The following is a 19,658-nucleotide window of genomic DNA, read 5'->3' on the forward strand; positions in this document are numbered from 1 at the left end:
AAGAGGAAACAACATATGCAGCAACAAACAAATGACAAAGTACAAGTAAAGGTGGGTAGACTTGAACAAGGCAGACAGACAGACAAACAAACAGAACAGGGTAGAAAACAAGACAATCTATCTAAAAATAATGACTTTAAACAACTCTATGCTTAATTTTCACTAATTTGCGTTTCATTTTAAGTAAAAGTGAATGTGAGAAAAAGAATGGCAAGTGGATGTGTGTGTGTGTGTTTGACAGGCAATGTGTGTGAACTCACCCATACAGGAAGTGGTGATGTTATGCGGTCGGAGGGACTGGTGTTGGAGGAAGAAGAGGAGCGCTCTGTGGTGGTGGGGAGTCCAGGGGAATGAGGGGAGCTCAGAGTAGACGTGGGGTCCCCCTCACCATCACCCTCCGACAAGGGGATCTGGGGCATCCCAGGGGGCCTACCCAACACTGTCAGAGCTACATATGAGCCCGCTGTGCACAGGCACACAGACAGATAGACAGACAGACACAGAAAGAGAGAATTTAATTTGATTTCTTATTACTTGATATAGATGCCATATTTTTTAAGGGTGTCACAGTGTCACAAAACACACAAACAATGACTTAATACTTGTCTGATATGTCTGAAATGTTCAAATTGATCTTTTTTATAAGTTTGTATGATGCTAATTTGTAAAATGTACCAAAAACTACATGTATGTCTTATTAGTCTTTTTTTTTTTTTAAAACACTATTAAAATTATATCCATAAACAAAAATTAGCTTCTATTGTAATGTTCCTATTTTGGAGTTTATTGTCTGACAGTAATTTGTAATTAATATATTAGCTAGTAATGAATAGAGTACTTACATTTTATTAACTTCACAACTTCTACATGGTTTGAATGTGTTACTAATGTCCCGTTGACCTGTAAAGATAAAACAATTACTTCATGACTCCTTGTTTTTGCCATGCAGAATTCAGAAGCCATCCACCTCCTGTGAATTACTGCTGAGACACACTGCACACATTAGCAAAGTGGCCACATAAAAACATGGCTGTTTTTCCGCAGTCTGCCAGAAGGGTGCAGAGTGAAGCCCAGACAGTCACGATGATGCAGCAGACATCAGGTGAGCCTGTCTGCACTTGCGTTTGTCTCTCACATGCCTACAGAAAGCCATTAAACCCTGACAATTCACACAAAATGTCTCTGTAAAATATCTCTTTTCATTCTGGGTAAAACTGAAACTATTACTGTACAGAACAGAGAAGATCAAAATCAAACTCAGCAGCCCACAAGCCATTGACAGATCTTTAAAAACTCATTTCTTACCTTAATAATTCTATCACCCGTCTGAACACCAGCTCGCATAGCAGCTCCATCTATCAATACAAGAAAATGAATAAGGTACAGAGAGAAAAGTAGCGTGAGACAGAGAGGTAGAGAGAGGGGAGTGAAGAGGGAGACAGGGATGTAAAGAGAAGGAAAAGCAAGAAAAGAATCGTAGAGAGAGGTAGGAAGAGGGGAGTGTAGAGGGAGAGAGGAATGAGGAGAGAAGGAAAAGCAAGGAGAGAATAATAGCGAGAGAGAGGGAGGTAGAGAAAGGGACAGGGAGAGTGCGAGAGGTAGCAATAAAGAGTGGGTGTATGTGTGTGTGTGTGTGTGAGAGAGAGAGAGAGAGATAGAGATAAGGGACAGAAAGAGAGACAGAGACAGACAGGGAGTCAGTGACTTAAGTAATGCAACACTATCTGTTACAGAACTATCTTTGAACTGTGATAATTTGTCTGTGCCCTTTCAACGATAATATTCTAAATTTTCTTTTTCAACAGTAATGTTTTAACTGCTTCCCTTATAAATGCTTTTCTAACTATGCAGTTCTATCTGTGCTCCAATAACTCTAAATAACTGTCCATTTCAATGCTTTAAATATAGTTTACAATATGTAACTCTATATGGGTGTATGCGTGGTGGACCCTCAAGAACTAATTACTGAAAATTGGCAGCATACCTTCTTTGACGAGCTGTACAAACACGGGGTTATCTCCGCTCACTGTCAGCCCAAAGCCATTCTCATCTTTCTGGATGATAACACACCGCTGAACAAGCCCTTTGAGAAAGGGGTAGGTTGGGAGGAGAGAGAGACACACACATGTATTAACATGTGTCCCTTTAGGCCTTAGATTTACAGTGTTCTGGGATGCAGCCACAGACACCAGCAAAACACACAGTTGGAGACAGTGAAGGCATGGAGTCAGTAGTGTTTCTTGTAGAGTTCAATAGCCTACATATTGTCCATGTTTGGAAAGATATGTTCATGAACAATACAGACATCTTTAAACCACACACATACAAATAGGAAACCTATGAGACACCTACCATGACAAAAACGTGAGCATTCAAAAGTTAGGAATCACTGTCCATAAGAATATAACATTATAAAAACAATACTTTCAATGGAGATTATATGAATATGACTAGATTTCAGATACATACATAAAAGGATTCCAAGAGTACAGTCCTACAGACTAAAAAGGCACTTCCAACTTTTAAAATTTTATATATACATATATACTGGGTGTGTGTCTGACAAAGTTATCAATATATGGGAAGCCTAAAGAAAACACTATATGAATGCTTGCTGGGAGTGCCAACTTTGCAGATATGCACAACTGGTGTTTCATTAAAGACTGTAGTTCATCTAATAATCAGCTTCTCACCACATAGATGTTCTACGATCGAATATTCCTGGGCAGAACACACACTGCCTAAACCTAACAGTGACTTAGATGTGTTTAAAAACACAGCAACACCACTGTGCTGATACACTTGCTGGTACCACTGCACTGCCATATCAGTGATACAGTAACTGAAGATACATTGCACCACTCAAATAATACACTATATGGACTGGTCACAAAAAAAGTTAAATCCGCCTGGATTTAAATGAGCAAATGATCTGGGGTTGCTGCAGTTGGACCAGGTTATTCCATCAATGGATTTCTTCTTCCTGATGGCACAGGCTTATTCCAAGAAGACAGTGCCAGGATTCATGGGGCTGGAAACGTGAAAGAGTGGTTCTGGGAGCATGAGATCATCATTTTCACACATGGATTGTTAACCACAGAATCCAGACCTTAACCTCATTGAGAATCTTTGGGATGTGCTGGAGAAGACTTTACGCAGTGGTCAGACTCATTAATGCAAGATCTTGTTAAAAAATTGCAACACTGGATTGAAATAAATTTTGTGAAATTTGCCACTGTGAATGAGTGCCGCAATCAAAGCGTTCCAACGAAATATTTCTTTTGGCTGTGTATATTAGGTCGAGTTGCTGACATATATGTGCAAAAGCACACACAAAGATTGTAAGGTCCCTGTAGAAAAAAAGCTGCCAAAAGAATAGCACTCTCTAGAGCAGACTAGAGGATTTTAAAGCCCCCATCTTTAACCTAAAGAACAGAGAAAAGATGATGCTCTATTCTCTACTTCTGAAATGAGCTGGGAGGCTGGGGATGGGGTGTTGATCTTCCTGTACCCTGACCTCTCTCATGGTCTTGCTGCTGGATGCAGTTAAATCCTCACTGAAGCAATGATTCAAAATCTGGTAGCATGCCTTCCCTCAACACTACAGACTCGGCGTAACTCAAACAGGATAAACACTCCAATACCATTACTTTTAGCCAAATACCTTTGCCCATACAATGAATTTCTTTTAGAAATGTCTGTGTGTTTATGTTGTGTGTTTTTTATATGTGAGCCGTTGGGGGTTGGGTGGACTGTTTTGATGGGTCTCTGGGTGCGAGTCTGAAGTGCTGGTCTGGAGAATATGAGGGCATCCCCCAGCTTTGTCTTGTGCAGACAGCGGAAGATGCTGCGAGTGTGATTTAGGTCAAGCAAAGTGTCTGAGAACACACACACACCCACCCACCCACACACAAATTGTAAGAATCTGTTGTTCTTACGGTCATAAAAATGTGTGGTTGCCATGGGGGGAAGCTGTCTTACATGTAGTCACTGCACATGAATGCTTCATGACTTATATGTGCAAGTAAACACACTGCAGTCTGATGCAGACAAACAGTGTCTGCTGAGGCGCTGTATTGCTGTCTGAATTTATCCCTGCACTGGATTAAAAGAGCTACTCTGCAACAAATGTGGAATACTGCATCACAGAATCTGTTAATGCTAGGCATTAAAATGCGGTTTTGGTGATCGGATCACTTGTCCACTTAAAAAAAAACAGGTGTTAATGTCCTCTGTACGCATTGTGAACAGATTACAATCAGGTTGTAACCACATTAGGAAGCGGTCAGAGACTGATCTTCTCCACATTTAACACCAGTGTAAATGGAATGTGATCATATTTCCTCAGGCAAGCAGAAATACATTAAATGATAGCAATTTTATTGTTTTGCCATATAAACAGTGAAACATTAACTATCAGTAGATACTGATATCAATCTGATTTTCCTTCCTTAAAAGTGCTTCTTAAAGCAGAAATATCACATTTAGACTTAATAATAATAATGATAATAATAAATAATCCCAGTTTCAAATGGCACTTTAGGGTATCATTTAGGTTTCACTTGGGACTGGAATATGCTTGGCTAATAGCCAAAGTAGAAATATAAAATATAAAATATAAATATAAAAAACAGTGTTAGTGTGTGCTATTTGCTAAATCAGACTTATTCATTCTTCATTTCGACTTCAATTCGGATTCCTGCTAAAGGCAAATTAAATTAAAACTCATTAGTACATAACGAAACTCTCAATATTACTGGAGGAAACTGTCAGGTATTTATTAACTCCATGTTTATTAAAGAATGCCCACTTTTTGATAGTGTAATAAAATAAAAATCACAATTCTATAATGAAAAATGAAAACAATTATCATTATGAAAATGTTCAGTTTCTATATTAGTCATAACATGATCAAACAACTTATATACTTCATATTTCAATAAGACTACCTCCTCCTTATCTGGACATCACCCTATCTAGGAAAGCTTGTCTATGAATCCAGTATGATTGTGAACATCCATGATGTTTTCTTGCTTCCAACATCATGACTGCAGGACAACTGGCAGCTTAAATGGGGGTTAGTAAGATGCATCAGGCCAAGGCACCACTCCACTCATGCACACCAAAGTCATGTACACAATCACCCATTATTAAACTGTTCATCTTAAATCAGCTCTAGCCTTTAAATATATGAAATCAACCTGACAGTAAAAAGATATCCCCCCCAAAATGCTCATAGGGCTAAACCACGCTTCACCGAAAGCTAATGTAGCTAACAAGCAACAGAAGCATCTACTTTTCCAAGCATTTAGCATTGTGCCTAAATCACACAATTTGCCTAAAACTATGTCCTGATGTTACATAATCCCATATAAAGACTTTTTATGTGGTTACTGACATTGTATGACAAATTGTTTCTTATAAAAGGAACCAAGATATATCATAGTTTAGCTAAAAACAGTAGTAGCATTCATTTTAAAATGCTGTTATGAAGGAGAGCATTTTACAGTTGGCAGTATGTGATACAGTCTCAGGAACAGGGTTTTGGCAAATGTATGACCCTCTAGGCAAGCACAATGCTAATTACTGTCCAGATGCTTCTTCCATTACTTTGTAGCTACATTAGACTCGCAGCATCAGTGCAAAATTAAAGATGCAAACTTCATTCAACAAATATTGCATTTCTGGGGTTAAATATTCTCTTGAAAGCATTTGTGGCTGTTGAGCTGATCTTAGAGCACCAGCCTTAAAAATACTTAAGCAACACTGAAGGACAGCATTCACAAGGCTATGAAAAGGGCAAATAAAAATATTGTCATTTAGAGCATTTATTTGCAGAAAATGAGAATGGCTGAAATAACAAACAAAAAAAACAAGTTCATATTCATAAAGTTGTAAGAGTTCAGAAATAAATATTTGGTGGAATAACCCTTAATTTTGATCACAGTTTTCTTCTCCTCCAGTCTTACACACTGCTTTTGGATAACTTTATGACACTATTAGTGCAAATAGTTCAATAGTTCATCTTGGTTTGATGGCTGTGATCATCCATGTTCCTCTTGATTATATTACAGAGATTTTCAATTTGGTAAACTCAAAGAAACTCATCATTTTTAAGTGCTCAGTTTTTTTTTAGATATTTTGTATAAAAAGGGGAAAATGTATTTACTGCAATATTTTGCAACAGGAGCTGCAAATTCATAAAATAAACTTCCATTAAATATTATTCTATACTTGGTATTTTTTTATGTTTTGCCTTAAATCCAGTTAAATAGGACTAATCACATATACTGTAACAAAACGTGCAGTTGATTAGTGTTCTGTATACACTAAGAAAATTCACAACATATTCAGAAAGCTAGATGGTATATTCACTCTTAAAATAAAGGTTCTACAACAGAAGAGACAAAACAAACATTTTTAGTTCCACAAAAAAGGCAGAAGTGGCTCAGTTGGTAGAGTGCTGGGGCATTGATAACAAGACTGTGGGTTCAATACCCGGGTCTGCTGAGCTATCATTGCTGGGCATTTGCAACAATTTTGGGGGCAGTGGTAGCTCAGAGATTAGAGCACTTTAACCAGATTACAGCAATAACCAGGTTATTGATGATAAGGCTGTGGGGTTAGAAAGCTCTCCCTATTTATGTATTAAAATCTATGTAGGGTTATGTCAGGTTTAAGTATATGAAATAGTCTAATGAATGCTGTCCTTCAGTAAAGTATAACCAGCACTTCTCACTTCTTACCAGACAAAAGTTTGAACACACTTTCTCATTGAATTTCTTTTCTTTATTTCTGTATACAATTAATTTTCTACATTGTAGAGTAATATTAAAGACATGAAAACGATTAAGGGACACATATGGAATTAGGTAGTAACCAAAAAAATATATGGCTTACACGATCCCCTGATCTAAATCCAACAGAGGTGGTGATTTGAGGTGATTTGTGGATGAGCTGGAGCTTCACAGCGTGAAGAAAAAGCAGCAACTGTTGTTCAGCACCTCCAGAAACTCCTTCAGGATTCTGAGAAAACTATTCCAGGTGACTCTACCTCATGAAGACACTGAGATTAAAATACCAAGAGTGTGCAGATCTGTCCTAAAAGCTAAATATGGCACTTAGAAGAATCTAAACTATAAAAAATATTCTGGTTTGTTTAACACTTTTTGTTTACAAAATAATTCCATGTGTTCCTGTATATATTTAATATAGTCTTTAATATTAAATTTATAGTGTAGAAAATCACAAAAAGAAAGAAAAAACAGTAAATAAGAAGAGGTGTGTCCAAACTTTTGACTGGTACAGTATATTGAATAAGTGGACCAGTTCAGGATTGACACCGGGGTAGAAGAAAATAACTGATCACCACTAATGGGTGGGAGGAACAAATGAGGGTAGATCAAGTGAGGAGGAAGATAAAGGAGAGGAACACCACAGCAATAACAGCAAACAAACAAATAAACCAACAAACTAAACACAAACACACACACAAACACACACAACCCAACGGCAGCAGCTTTCAGGAAACTCTTACCACACGACTCGGGCCTTCGCTCTGCCACTATACTCTGTACAGGCAGCTCTGACAGCAGGGAACATGCAGGACACACATATACACACATACAAAAACAAATGTGGATAAATTAAAGATGTAAACAAAACAGATGGATGGAAAGAAAAAAAACATGGCAGAGCATAGAAAAAAACACTACAGAAAGCAGAATGTTCAGAGCACTGAAGAGTAAAGAACAGTCCTGGTGCCTGATTTACTGATTCAGAGCTCAACAATGATGTTTTACTCCATCTCATTTTAGATGATTCAGCTCTCTTGCTACATTCAATCACTGGCTTCACATGACACTACCCCCGAATACAGTACAGCTGTGCCTTTCTGCAGGAGGGACTATAATCCGGTGACAAAGCCTGGCCGATACACAGATGGGCTTCTGGGTAATCCCATAACCAGGATCCAAAAAACGGTCATTATGTTTACAGCCCTGTGCTCAAATCTAGCTGGGGAAAACTGCATGGTAACAGCAGCTTCTTAAACACTCGGTCATTTTAAGTTCATTTTGATTCAATTACAAGCACAATCCTACACCAGATTATAGAACCCCAATTCTAAGTTAAGACGCTGTGTAAAATGTAAATGAATGTAAATATAAAACAGAATGCAATGATTTGCAAATCTCATAGACCCATATTTTTCCTAATAATAGAACATAGAACACATATCAGATGCTAAAAGTATGACATTGTGCCGTTTAATGTAAAGCAAAAGAACTTGGTGGTAGCAACATATCACAAAAAGTTAAGACGGGGCAACAAAAGGCTGGAAACAAAGCAATACTTCATAACAATACAAAACAGAGTTAAAGCTGTCACAAAGAACAAAGAATAAGCCATAGGTCAACACCATTCAAAAATTATTTAAAATTATGAGGCAAATTAATAAAAAAATTCTATTTCAAAATTGATCAAGACCAAAATAGCAGTGTAGACAGCTTATAGTGTTCTGTGTTTTGTGTTTTATGGTGAATAAAATATGAGAGTGTGAGATCTGCAATCATTCTAAGTTAAAGTTAAGTTAAGTTAAAGATTACTTTTGGAAGCATTAAACATGTTTCTATAAACATATTGTTTTATCTGCAATATTTCCACAGATACCAATGTACACAGTTTAAAAGACCAATTCACTTTTATCTGCTAAGAATAATTATCCATTAAAACCATTAAAAGTAAATCTAAGGAAGGCTTAAATATCTTAAATGAACAAAATAATTATAAAATAAAATACTAACATCATTTACTTAACTGGCAGCATCTTCTTGGTAATATAATGGGTTACGCTTTCTGTGAATTTGTGCCTTTTTGTACTTTCATGTTCATATTTACAAATGGCAAATGCATCTGTAATAGTCTCAAATGCCCAGACATGCATTTTTGTTGCCATATTGAATGGTTATGTTTAGGAGGAGCTTTTCAATTAGTTGTATTGCAAAGTTTTATTGCCATGATTTCTATGAGATTTGAAATCATTCTAACATGTTAAGTTAGAGGTTACTTTTGGATATAATAAACATGTTTCTATACCAACATATTGATTTATCTGCAATATTTTCACTAACATCAATGCAGGCAATTTTACCCTCCCCAGGATGCAGTCGATCAGTCAAGACATGTTTTGATGCTTTTTGGGGGGGTTTGCAATAGAGCTGCAATGCTAATGTAGCTTACAAGCTTCATTAGATTTGTGGCTCCAATGCAAAACTAAGATCTTATAAAAGATCATTTAGAACACCAAACCAGTACTGCCTGATTTATTGCATAATATTCTTTAGCAGTGCTACCTTGCACTGTAAGAATCTCCTTATTTGACATCAAAGATTTTATATTACAACTGCACTAAAACACCATCAGACACCAATAACCGCTGCATTAGCCATGACTAACTAAAACTAGATTAAAACTCAAATTAATGACAGAAATGAAGACAACAGAGGCAGAATTGCTGACGTGAAAAGCACATGGCAAAGAGGAGGAGGGGTGATGCTGAGACAGACAGAGTGGCTCAGCATGAAAGACAGTCTTATCTCTTTCCTTTCTCTGCAGAGTGTGAAAAGGAGCGCACAAAAAGGATTACACAAAAAGTTGTCAGATAAGCAGTCTTCCATATTGTGCTTACCTGTGGGGTCAAACTCAAGCGAGGGGGGTGTTGGCACTTTGTCACTCTTGGGCTTCTTGTCTGGTGGGTGGTCCCTGCTGAGAATACTTACTGACCTGTACGCACACAAAAACATTAAGAAATGTAAAAAAAAAATCTAGACATAAGTCACAGGCTAATAAATGATATCAGATTGGTTTTTATAAAGAGATAGCTCAGAGAAAAAAAACAAATTTGCACATTGTTCTGACACTTTATGCCACCTGTGACTTGTGACACAGTATACTGAAAAGAATTTGTGTGTATGCATCACAACACAGGGGTTGTGGTTCACTATATGACACAGAAAAGCAACGCAATATATTGTAGTTTTTTTTTTTTTTTTTTCAAATCAGATATTAGGTAAACTTAAAGCATAAAATCTGAGTTTTAGAAAAGCTTACTATTCATAATACAATCAAAACAGTGGAATCGAACAGAGTACAACACTGCTCTCTAATGGTATGACTTTAAACAACTAAATGTTAGATATTATGTAAAACACCTACTTATGTTTTTTTTTATGTAAACACATTTATTTTGTGTTACACAGCATCAGAAACTACTTGCTAATGATATTGTTTGTGTAACTGAGGCATACAGTTTGTTCTGCATGCTTGGTAGTGAAATACAGGTTTTTGATAACTCGTTATCTGCAGCACATCAGCCTTGTAGCTTCAGTGAAAAGAAAGCTTGGCTTATCAAGTGATCACTATTTTTGGACAGTATACTGTGCCAGAAATAACTGATGTAGTGCTAATATAAAAGCATAATAACGAAATTATACGTTTTACGGACCAACAGAAATGTATTTTTTTAGCAATAAGATTGTGTAGCATTGAAATTAATCTAAAAAGGCTTAAATATCTAAACTAAAAATTAAAACTATAATAATATAATAGGTTAACTTATTATTAGTAACTATTATTTACTTGTGGGCAGCATTTTATTTGGCTATATAGTAAGTTACACTATCTGTGAATGTGCTCCATTTTTGTGCTGTCATGTTCATACTCACAATGTTAAGAAAAGCATAGAATAATTAACTAATGACTGTCAGGAAGGCCTTAGTCTGAATGCATTGTTGCTCCCAGCTCGGATATTTGATGGGATGGTTATGTTTTAGACGAACTTCTTTGTTAGTTGCATTGTCACTGTTTTTAAACATAGCTGACATGCCGGCTTGTTCACATCAATGGTCTCTCTGCTCATTTGCCTTAAAGCCAAAAAGTTGTGTAAATTAACATGTCTTTACTTGTCACACACTATGTATTTATGGAACTTGTTTACTGGATCCACTGTACTTTTCCCTACATAATCCATGTCACTATCTAGCATGAGTGACACAGATACTGGTGATATACATTCTTACGCTATGCAAGTAAACTCAGTGGGCAATATTGTGAATAATAAGTCTTAAGAGCAGTGGCGTGCACAGACATTTTGGGGGCAAGTGCTCAGGGGGGAAAAAGGGCACACGTGGAACACTTCATTATAAAAAAAACGTTATCTATCATTGATTTGGGCTAGAGCGCCTAGTTTATCTGGTGAGCAGTCGGCTAAAGATGCTTAGTAGTTTGGTATGAGACATTTTACTGCACAACAAAATGATTTCACGTTGGGCTTAGAGGGCAAACGGTACGATTTTACTTGATGTGTATGTTACCTGGCTGGTGGGACACGGGGGGGAAGAAGCCTATCTGTTGCCGTGCGTGCTGTACTGAAGACACGCTGAACTGAACTGCTGCTGCCACGCATCTAGTGTGCCTTGCGCGCGACCGTGTGGGGTCATGTGACAGAGGAAGAGAGAGGTCGGGTGTGTGCGAGCTGATTTCAGGGCATTCTGTTTTCACTCGTTTTTAATCGCTCAGGTTTTCAAAAGATCATTTTAAACCGGCCTCAGTAAAATCTTAATAATAATAACATATATATATATTTTAAAACGAAGGTTCTAAAAGGCACTTAGGTTGATAAAGGGCAGAGTTGGTGGTGCTTTAGCCCCTGATGTCTATGTCTGCACGTCTCTGCTTAAGAGTATTAGCTGAATAATAAACAAGTCTAAGGTTTAAAGGATTTAGGCGTCTATTTCTATTTATCACTCTAAAGCACTAAAGCTTTTTGCTGCAAAATGAGCATTTTCCCGCTGAAAACACTGAACTCAACAAGCGTAATGATGACATGATGAATTAGCTGATGAAGTCAGTGAGGACAGGGAGCACACTGAAGGCCTCGAAGACCTGCACGTCTCATTTTAATCCTGAAGCAGACAGCAACAGTAAGTGAGCCATTGTTGTGCACTGTACTGTGTCCACACTATCTCCAGGATCAGTGTTGTGTCTAGCAGCCCATTGCCTCACAGCCAGTGACTCAACCTGTTTTCACCTCTTCATCTGCAGGCCTGGCATTAGTTACTCGGCCTGAGCACTATTTTCCCCTCTCTACCCTGAGATCTTCAGTGTTAACAGCTGATAAAAGGCAAACATGCAGAATAAATTATTTTAAAACACCTTACTGTAGGGCAGCATTCACAAGGATAAACAACACCTTACAGCATTTTAATGACAGAAAAGCTAACATTTATGTATAATGACTGGATGATGCAGACTTTATTCATTCATTACACAAACGGTTGTGTGTTTTAAAGGAGACACTATTAAACAAAAAAAAAAAACATGGGCAATTTTATGTTGGTATGGAATAATGTTTTTGATTCATTTTAATTGAACACCCAGGCCTTGTAATCAAGTAGCTTTATAAATGCTGCCCTTCTATAAAATATTTTTAATATTTTTTTTATTTAATTCTGGTTCAAAGATTTTTGTTATGTTTATGAAGCCCTGTGCATTTGTCCTAGGAATCTTGGAACAATAAAAAGCTAAACTAATTATCTGAGTAGAAGGTTTTGTACTAACACACTTTATAATAAATACAATAAACAAGTCAATAATATGTGTTAATTTGTAATGTGTCTCTGTAGAAGGGGTGGGTGAAATAAAAAAAAATAATAATAAAAAATAAATAAATTCTAGACATTAGCTATAACAGAAACGAAAGGTGGATGAGCAGCAAATCTGACCAGCACTCTCTGCATTAAAGCAAATGTATGGAAGCACTAAAGCTTCTATGAATTTGAAGGGGAAAAGGACGTTGACAAGAGCTACACAATATACAAGTTTACATTAAACTAAACACAAATATGGGCTTTTACACCATGTTGTGCATACTACCAGCCTGGTATGCTAGCTACACTGCTGCTGGAACATGCTGAATTCACAGAGTAATTCCAGAAACAAGTTGGATCTCTGTAACTCATCATGCCACAGAATCTTATGTCACAGTAACGCACATTTTATAAGCAACGAGTGGCATGTGCTCCAGAGAAGAGCAGTGAATAAGAACCATACAGGTGAAAGCTGTGGTTTTGCTATTGCATATATGCAATATATTGCATATTTTTTCTTTATTCAGATTTATTGTTCATTGCACATAATATTAGTTAGAATTTGCTGAAAACTGTTAATGTACTTTTTATTTTTCTGTTGGATCTGGGTAATGCTCACATGTTGGCCTTACACTTGCCACATTTAGTTTAAAATATCACCTAGTTATCCTGTAGAAATTCTATATAGAAGAAAAAGATAAATCAAGATGCATCGATAATCAAATCAAGGAGCTTAGAAATCTTACACATACTATTTATACTAGATTAACCATTTGTAAAGCACCAGTCATAAAAGGCCAGTATTTCCTATTTTTATTAGAAGCTTTATTACTGGAGCATTTCTACTGGTCCATTCATTATGAAGTTTTAACACAATGTTAAAAAAAGAAAAAAAAAAACAGTCAAGACATCTAAGGGTTAATAGCAGGCTGATGTAAACAGAAAAGAATGGCAGTAGTTACTCAAGACTCACCGGGTTGGTTTTTTGGGAAACCTGCAAGACAAAAGAAAGAAAACCTGTTTTAGGACAGTGTTAAAAATATTCAAGCATAAGTGACTGTGCAGTGTGTGGTGAATGCTTTTGTAAAATGTTTTTGTATAGGTACACTGTCTCCTGTTATCCCAGCCAGCAATTAACAAGTCAAAGCTGAACTGACTCTGCTGCATGAGAGTTAATTTCACCCCACACCATATCCTTCACCATTCCTGTCCCTGCATGCACATTATATTATAGACAGAAGCACTGGTACTGTTGCAGAATTATATAATATAATATGCTTATTTCCGTCTGTTATTTAATGAGCATTGACTACATACAAAGGGTTTGGAAAACATATGTAATGACCCAGGATCAAGCTTAGTTACAAATGTTGCCTGTGATCTATACTGCATTTTATGGCCAAACCAATATATTAACTGGATTATTAGAGAGTGTATGTCCAAATGTAAAGATAAGCACAAACCTACTACTACTAGCACTGTGCATAAAGCTAGAGGTGTATAGACCCCCCCAGCATTGAACTGTGGAGCAGAGGAAGTGTGTTCTCCAAAATGATGATACTGCATTTAATACTTTTGTGATGGGATGATTAGGGATGAGTTGAGGCAGGCTGGTGATCATACAACATCCTAACCTCACCCACACCCTTGTTGCTGAATGCAATTAAATCCTTAAAGCAGTGTTTCATAATCTAGTAGAAAGTCTTCCCTGAACAGTAACTAGAGACAGTTATTCCTACAAAAGCTTTACAAACAAAACCTTAAAACTCTTAATTTGAAGGGTCTTCTGTCATTTCCCCTGAACATGGCAGTGACTATGAGCCCAAAGACTACAATTCCCAGCACTCTATAGACTACAAAGGTGATAACATGACGGCACACATGCTGCCGCTTTGTGAGGAGCAGGCTGCATCTTCACACACACAGTTGCAGGCTATTGGCTTCAAATCACAGCTCCTGCGACTGAAAAATCGCATCCATTCAAATGGCGATTTCAATTTAAAAAACGATTAATTGTTCAGCCCTAACTGTACAAGTCAATATCATGACAAATTCTCTGATATTGTGACACAATATCAGTCGGGCCTTCATGTTTACTAATCCAGTACCATAATCGGGCATGTTCTGCCTCAGCCTGCACCGGATTATTACACTTTATCAGGGAACAGTATCCCTCTCCCTGTTGTCACAGCATAGAATTACAAAGGTACGCACAGTGCATTCATGTTTAAAGATAAAACAACATGCCTCAAGTCAGCCAAGAATATTGAGAAACAGTCACAAAATAACACTCCACAAAGTACGGTATTACTTTGACCTATTCAAGTACCTGTGTACGACAAGTATGGCTGTGTATTGGCAAGAACACTGAAATGAAATGTTGATCTTTTTGTCTCATGTTCATCTTTTAATGACAAACCCAAGTACAGCAGAACTAAAAGGATCAGCCTCACTGCTCCAATATTTTTATATATTAGCTCAAACATTAATTTCCTTCATTTAATTCATAATTTTTTATTTGTTTTTACTTTCTGCAAATTTTCTGTAAATAACCTGAAATTTGAACAAGAATAAAGCAAACCAAGTTTTCTTGGTTGTACTCAACCCTAACGAAAAATAAAACATATATGATATTGTTGGTGACATGATATCTTAGGCCAAATATTACAACAGTTAACACACTATATCAAACAACCAGCATTGCTACCTATCTAATCATTAGAGTGTAGCAATGCCCAACTCTACAAATAGAGAACCCCCCCCCCCCACTGACTCTCCCTGTCTCTCTCTCTAGAAATACAGAAATAGCTCAGAATTCTCATCCTCCCTCCCTCACTCCCGCTGCTCCTTCCGTGGGTGGTTTTTGTTTTTGTTGCTGTTCCTTCCCCTTCACAATGAAGGGAACAATGGCTCTCGCGTCAGAGCCGGCCCACTCCACAGCGGCCCTGTGGGCCTGATTCCCGGAAAGAGAGAGGGCTTCTGGCAGAGACGGCGGCTTCCTGAATGTGTGAATGGTGTGTAGGGGGGGGGGTTGGATGGAAGGCAGGGGGCAGGATTTGGCTGAAATAAAATTCTCAGGCTCTCTCTCTTTCTCTAGTGCAGTGTGTCTCCCTCTGTCTCTACTCTTTCCTTCTTGTTGACTGAAGATTTTTTCCAGAAGCTTTCGGAGAAGATCGACCAGAAGCAATGCCAACTCTTTCTAAAAGTCGGCAATCGAAGAATTACAACGCACAGGGTAACAGATCAACAAAACACATGTTGCTGAAGGGGTCCAAGACAACAAATAGGTCTGAAAACATCCTTACTGTTTGTGTTGTTTTGAAGAGTGTGTTAAAGGCAGTGAGAAAAAGAGACAGGAGGGAAGTCGCTGAGCAGAGATCCACTCCAGCGCCTTTGTATCTGACAGAGAGGGGGGGAATGGGTAATCACCTTGAAGGCTCTATGGAAACAGGAAGAGCTTAATATTCTAATGCAGAGAGGATTACAGAGCAAAGGGGACTGTCTGAGAGAGGAAAGGAGAAGAGGAGAGAGAGAAAAGGAAAGAGCAGATGGAAGAGAGGATGGAAAATAGAGCAAGAGAGGAGAGTTACAGTCTAACGAAAGATGATGACACTCGCTTCTGCAGATAATTAGACTTTCTAAATGCATGGTCACTCCAGCAGATTGAAGGCATAATTTCTCAAAACACTGCGGGCAACCTCATACAAATTTCATAAACATAAGGCAAAACTGTGAAGAATTGACTTGAAGAATTGAATAAAAAACTGTTTACATTCTGTCAGAAATTAAAAATACGGAACTGTGGGTGAAGCCATTTACTTAAAAAATACATACAGAGTGTCACAAAGTTAACAGGGAAGACCCAAACTTATATCAGTAAGATAGATGATGTGCAAATATTCAATTAGTCAATATTCTAACTAAACCTGAGACTGTCTAATTACATTATGCATATGCATCCATATTGATAAGTTGCTGCAGTGCTGCATCAGGCCACAATGCCTTCCTGAACTGCTAGATGGCAATACGGACCTCTTCCATAGCTGAAGAACCACAATAAAGCCAGTTTATTCCCACTCTAAGTACATAGAGTCTGTGGTTGTGTTCCAAAGTGTTGGCTGCATCCTAGGTAGGCTGTGTTTCTTGGCCAATACATAATTGAAGGCTGTTACAAAGTGAAAGATTATTCGTACACAGCCTGGAAATGCAGCTGATGTTAAAGGAATTTGAAGGACACAACTGATGTATCCTTCGCAGCCCTCGGTTACCCACAATTCACAACGCATCTAATGCAATGGGATAGAAAAAAAGTGCTCAACAAGTGATAGTGGCAGGAAACAAAGAAAATGTTTTAAAATCATTTATAAATGATTTTTGGGTAGAAAAAAAAAGCACACAAGTTTTGCGCCCCAGTTCCAACAAGAGAGGTTTGCCCATGATGTCACCACAAAGCCTTGTTGGAATTAACATTTTCACCCAATAAAATTAAAGGCTAAACACCTATTCAGATATGACTGGGTGCATTACTGCCCGAGAATCCTGCTTGAGTAAGCTCATTTATTTTGAATGCATCAGACTTAAATTCCCATATTTGTAAAATGTGTTTAACATGCCTTACGGGTGAAGCAGAGTAAAGACTTTTTACCCCACTAACCGGAAATCCCTCTCGAGAACACATTATTCAGTTCAGTACAGTCAGCATCAGAGAGTGTTTAACAACACAGCAGAGAGTAAATAGAGTCATTTGAACTTCCAAAGAATTAGCTTAAGAGCTAGTGATACAGACTGCACTGCTATTTTCACAGCTCACTAGAAACATTATCCAGCTTTTAAGATATAATACCACAAAGGCAAAAATCAGAATCCCTGGATGGACAAACGAACAGCTATAAAATGCATGGTGGACAGACCAGACGACAGATGATCTAGCTTGTTGCTTAGCGTTCACTTGCTAAGTTGCTTAAAATCAAAGTGACACTGAGAGTCAAGAGTGCATGGGGAGCACAGTTTTGTTGAAGCTGTGTGAGCAGGATAAGCCACATGATCCTTATGACTGGTGCCAAGCCTTGCTCAGCTGTGACCAATAGTGGGGATGGAGCAGATATTAGAGCATCATTCATAAGACACATTGTGTGCATCCAAGTGGCTATGCCAAGATTAACAAACTAAGAAAGAAACATGGATTTTGGTTAATTTGGGCTTTGACTAGGTCAGCCTTATTACTACTGGCAGGTTCTTTGCCTTTGAAATTACACTAGTGAAATATTCAGTGTGGTTTAATTAATAATTGTCTGGGACATGCACATGGTTTGGCTAAAATATTAAGGTATGTCTAGGGGTTATGTCTATGTATTGTTTGATACGTTAATAACATTTTCCATGATTATCTTAGATGTGTGGGGAGCTAAGAATGTAGCACAGGTAGCAAAGGAAAACAAAATAACTTGCCCACCATCAGAAATTACCAAAAGATTAGCAGCGCAACAAAGCAAAGCACAAAGAAATAAAAACATTAAGCTGCCAAACACACATTCTGCAATCTTATTTCCCCAACAATTAGCGCAAACTGCTTCCAGTGGATTACAGCGTCAACTCTTGGCTTTTGGTGTTATTCGAAATGATTTGCACGCCTTGGCTTTCTAAGCTCTTAAGCTTGTTAGTATTAGACTGAACTGCACCCAAATTCGAACTATCAATGCGATAAAGCACGGCAGCTGAAAGAGAAGCACAGGCACAAATTGTAATATTCAAATTATACAAGATGTGGTGGGCCTATCTATGCAAAACTGCATTTCTGAGCCCCACAGGACTACTCGTAGGTGATGAGCTTATTGTAAACCTGCAGAGAGAAAATACATATTTTGCTGGGAGTAATTTAATCACAAAGCAACTAATTCTTTTTCAAGATATGGCTTGTTTACTCCTGCATAATATTTCGTTCATTCCTACCTGTAGAACTAGACTTAATTCCAAAACAACAACTGCGGTTTATGAAGCTCATGCCACAACAGATTAGGACAGTGGGGAAAAGAGCTGAACTAATAGCTTCAAAAGGGCGTTGTCCTATGCATTATACAGGAGCCACATCATCTTTCTTATCCTCCCATTCACTTCCCTTACTTTTCAATCTCTCTCTCTCTCTATCTTCCTTTATTTCTCTCTCTCTCTATATATCTCTCTCTGGAAGTGCTTCCAGGATGAGCTTTCATCTTTAGGCCCTGAAGGGAGGAGACCTATCTCTCCTTCTGCTCCAATAAACCTGACAAAGGCGAGAGAGAGAACCAGTGCAGGCCGACACTGCTCGAGGACGCACATTTCTTCACGCTACGCTGTCTGCTCACGTTTTATTATTATGGCGAGGGGTGGGTGCGAGGGGGTTTGTGGGGGAGGGGCAACAGACACAAAAAAGAAGCCAAAGCAAACCAAAACAAAGGAAAAAAATTAAAAGGAGGCCCAGTTCATTAGACTCACAGAGAGGTGGACAAACACACACACACAATCACTTATGAGTCTTAAATAAAGTCAATGATTCTGATAAGCAACCTTAAAAAAAGGGTTCTACATCGAACCAAACATCATGAGTATCGTATTTTTTGTACTATAAGGCGCACTTAAAATCCTTTGATTTTCCCAAAAATCATCAGGGCGCCTATAATCCGGTACACCTTATGTATGAATTCTATCATTCAGGTTGTAAGCAGTAGTAAATCCGCTCCGCTGCAGTGCAGCATTATACAGGAGTTTCAGTTTAGTTCTCCAGCACCAAGAATCGAGACTGGAGCAGTATTAGCATAAGTCGCTAACCGCTAGTTTTTTTTTTTGCCATTCAGAGGTGAGTATTATCGGCCTGTAGCCTGCTCCTAACCCCGGCTAGCACTGCTGAATCATTACCCGCTAATAACCGGTTAAAAAAAAGGTTTTCAGGAGAGAAATTTGTTTAGATTAATGTCCAGCGCTCATATAACTTTTTTTTTTTTATATAATTACAGTTTTGCTTACTTAACTTTGCTT

At 37.9% G+C, this 19,658-nt stretch overlaps 1 protein-coding gene across 3 annotated transcripts in view; it reads right to left on the minus strand.

The window, feature by feature from the left end:
• The window catches only part of arhgef12b (Rho guanine nucleotide exchange factor (GEF) 12b), a 92,691-nt gene that overhangs the window by 33,688 nt on the left and 39,345 nt on the right, over nt 1-19,658 (minus strand). For 2 of the 3 annotated variants that reach the window (XM_049475620.1, XM_049475621.1), the window contains exons 2-8: nt 13,621-13,641; nt 9,689-9,783; nt 7,538-7,585; nt 1,985-2,083; nt 1,306-1,355; nt 843-900; nt 261-463 (exon numbers count right to left, since the gene is read on the minus strand). In XM_049475620.1, coding sequence (XP_049331577.1) covers nt 261-463; nt 843-900; nt 1,306-1,355; nt 1,985-2,083; nt 7,538-7,585; nt 9,689-9,783; nt 13,621-13,641 — 574 coding nt within the window. The remainder of the gene's footprint in view (nt 1-260; nt 464-842; nt 901-1,305; nt 1,356-1,984; nt 2,084-7,537; nt 7,586-9,688; nt 9,784-13,620; nt 13,642-19,658) is intronic. The other variant, XM_049475624.1, reaches the window with a different exon arrangement.

This window comes from Astyanax mexicanus, chromosome 1 (assembly GCF_023375975.1).
Source record: "Astyanax mexicanus isolate ESR-SI-001 chromosome 1, AstMex3_surface, whole genome shotgun sequence".
Lineage (NCBI taxonomy): Eukaryota > Metazoa > Chordata > Actinopteri > Characiformes > Acestrorhamphidae > Astyanax > Astyanax mexicanus.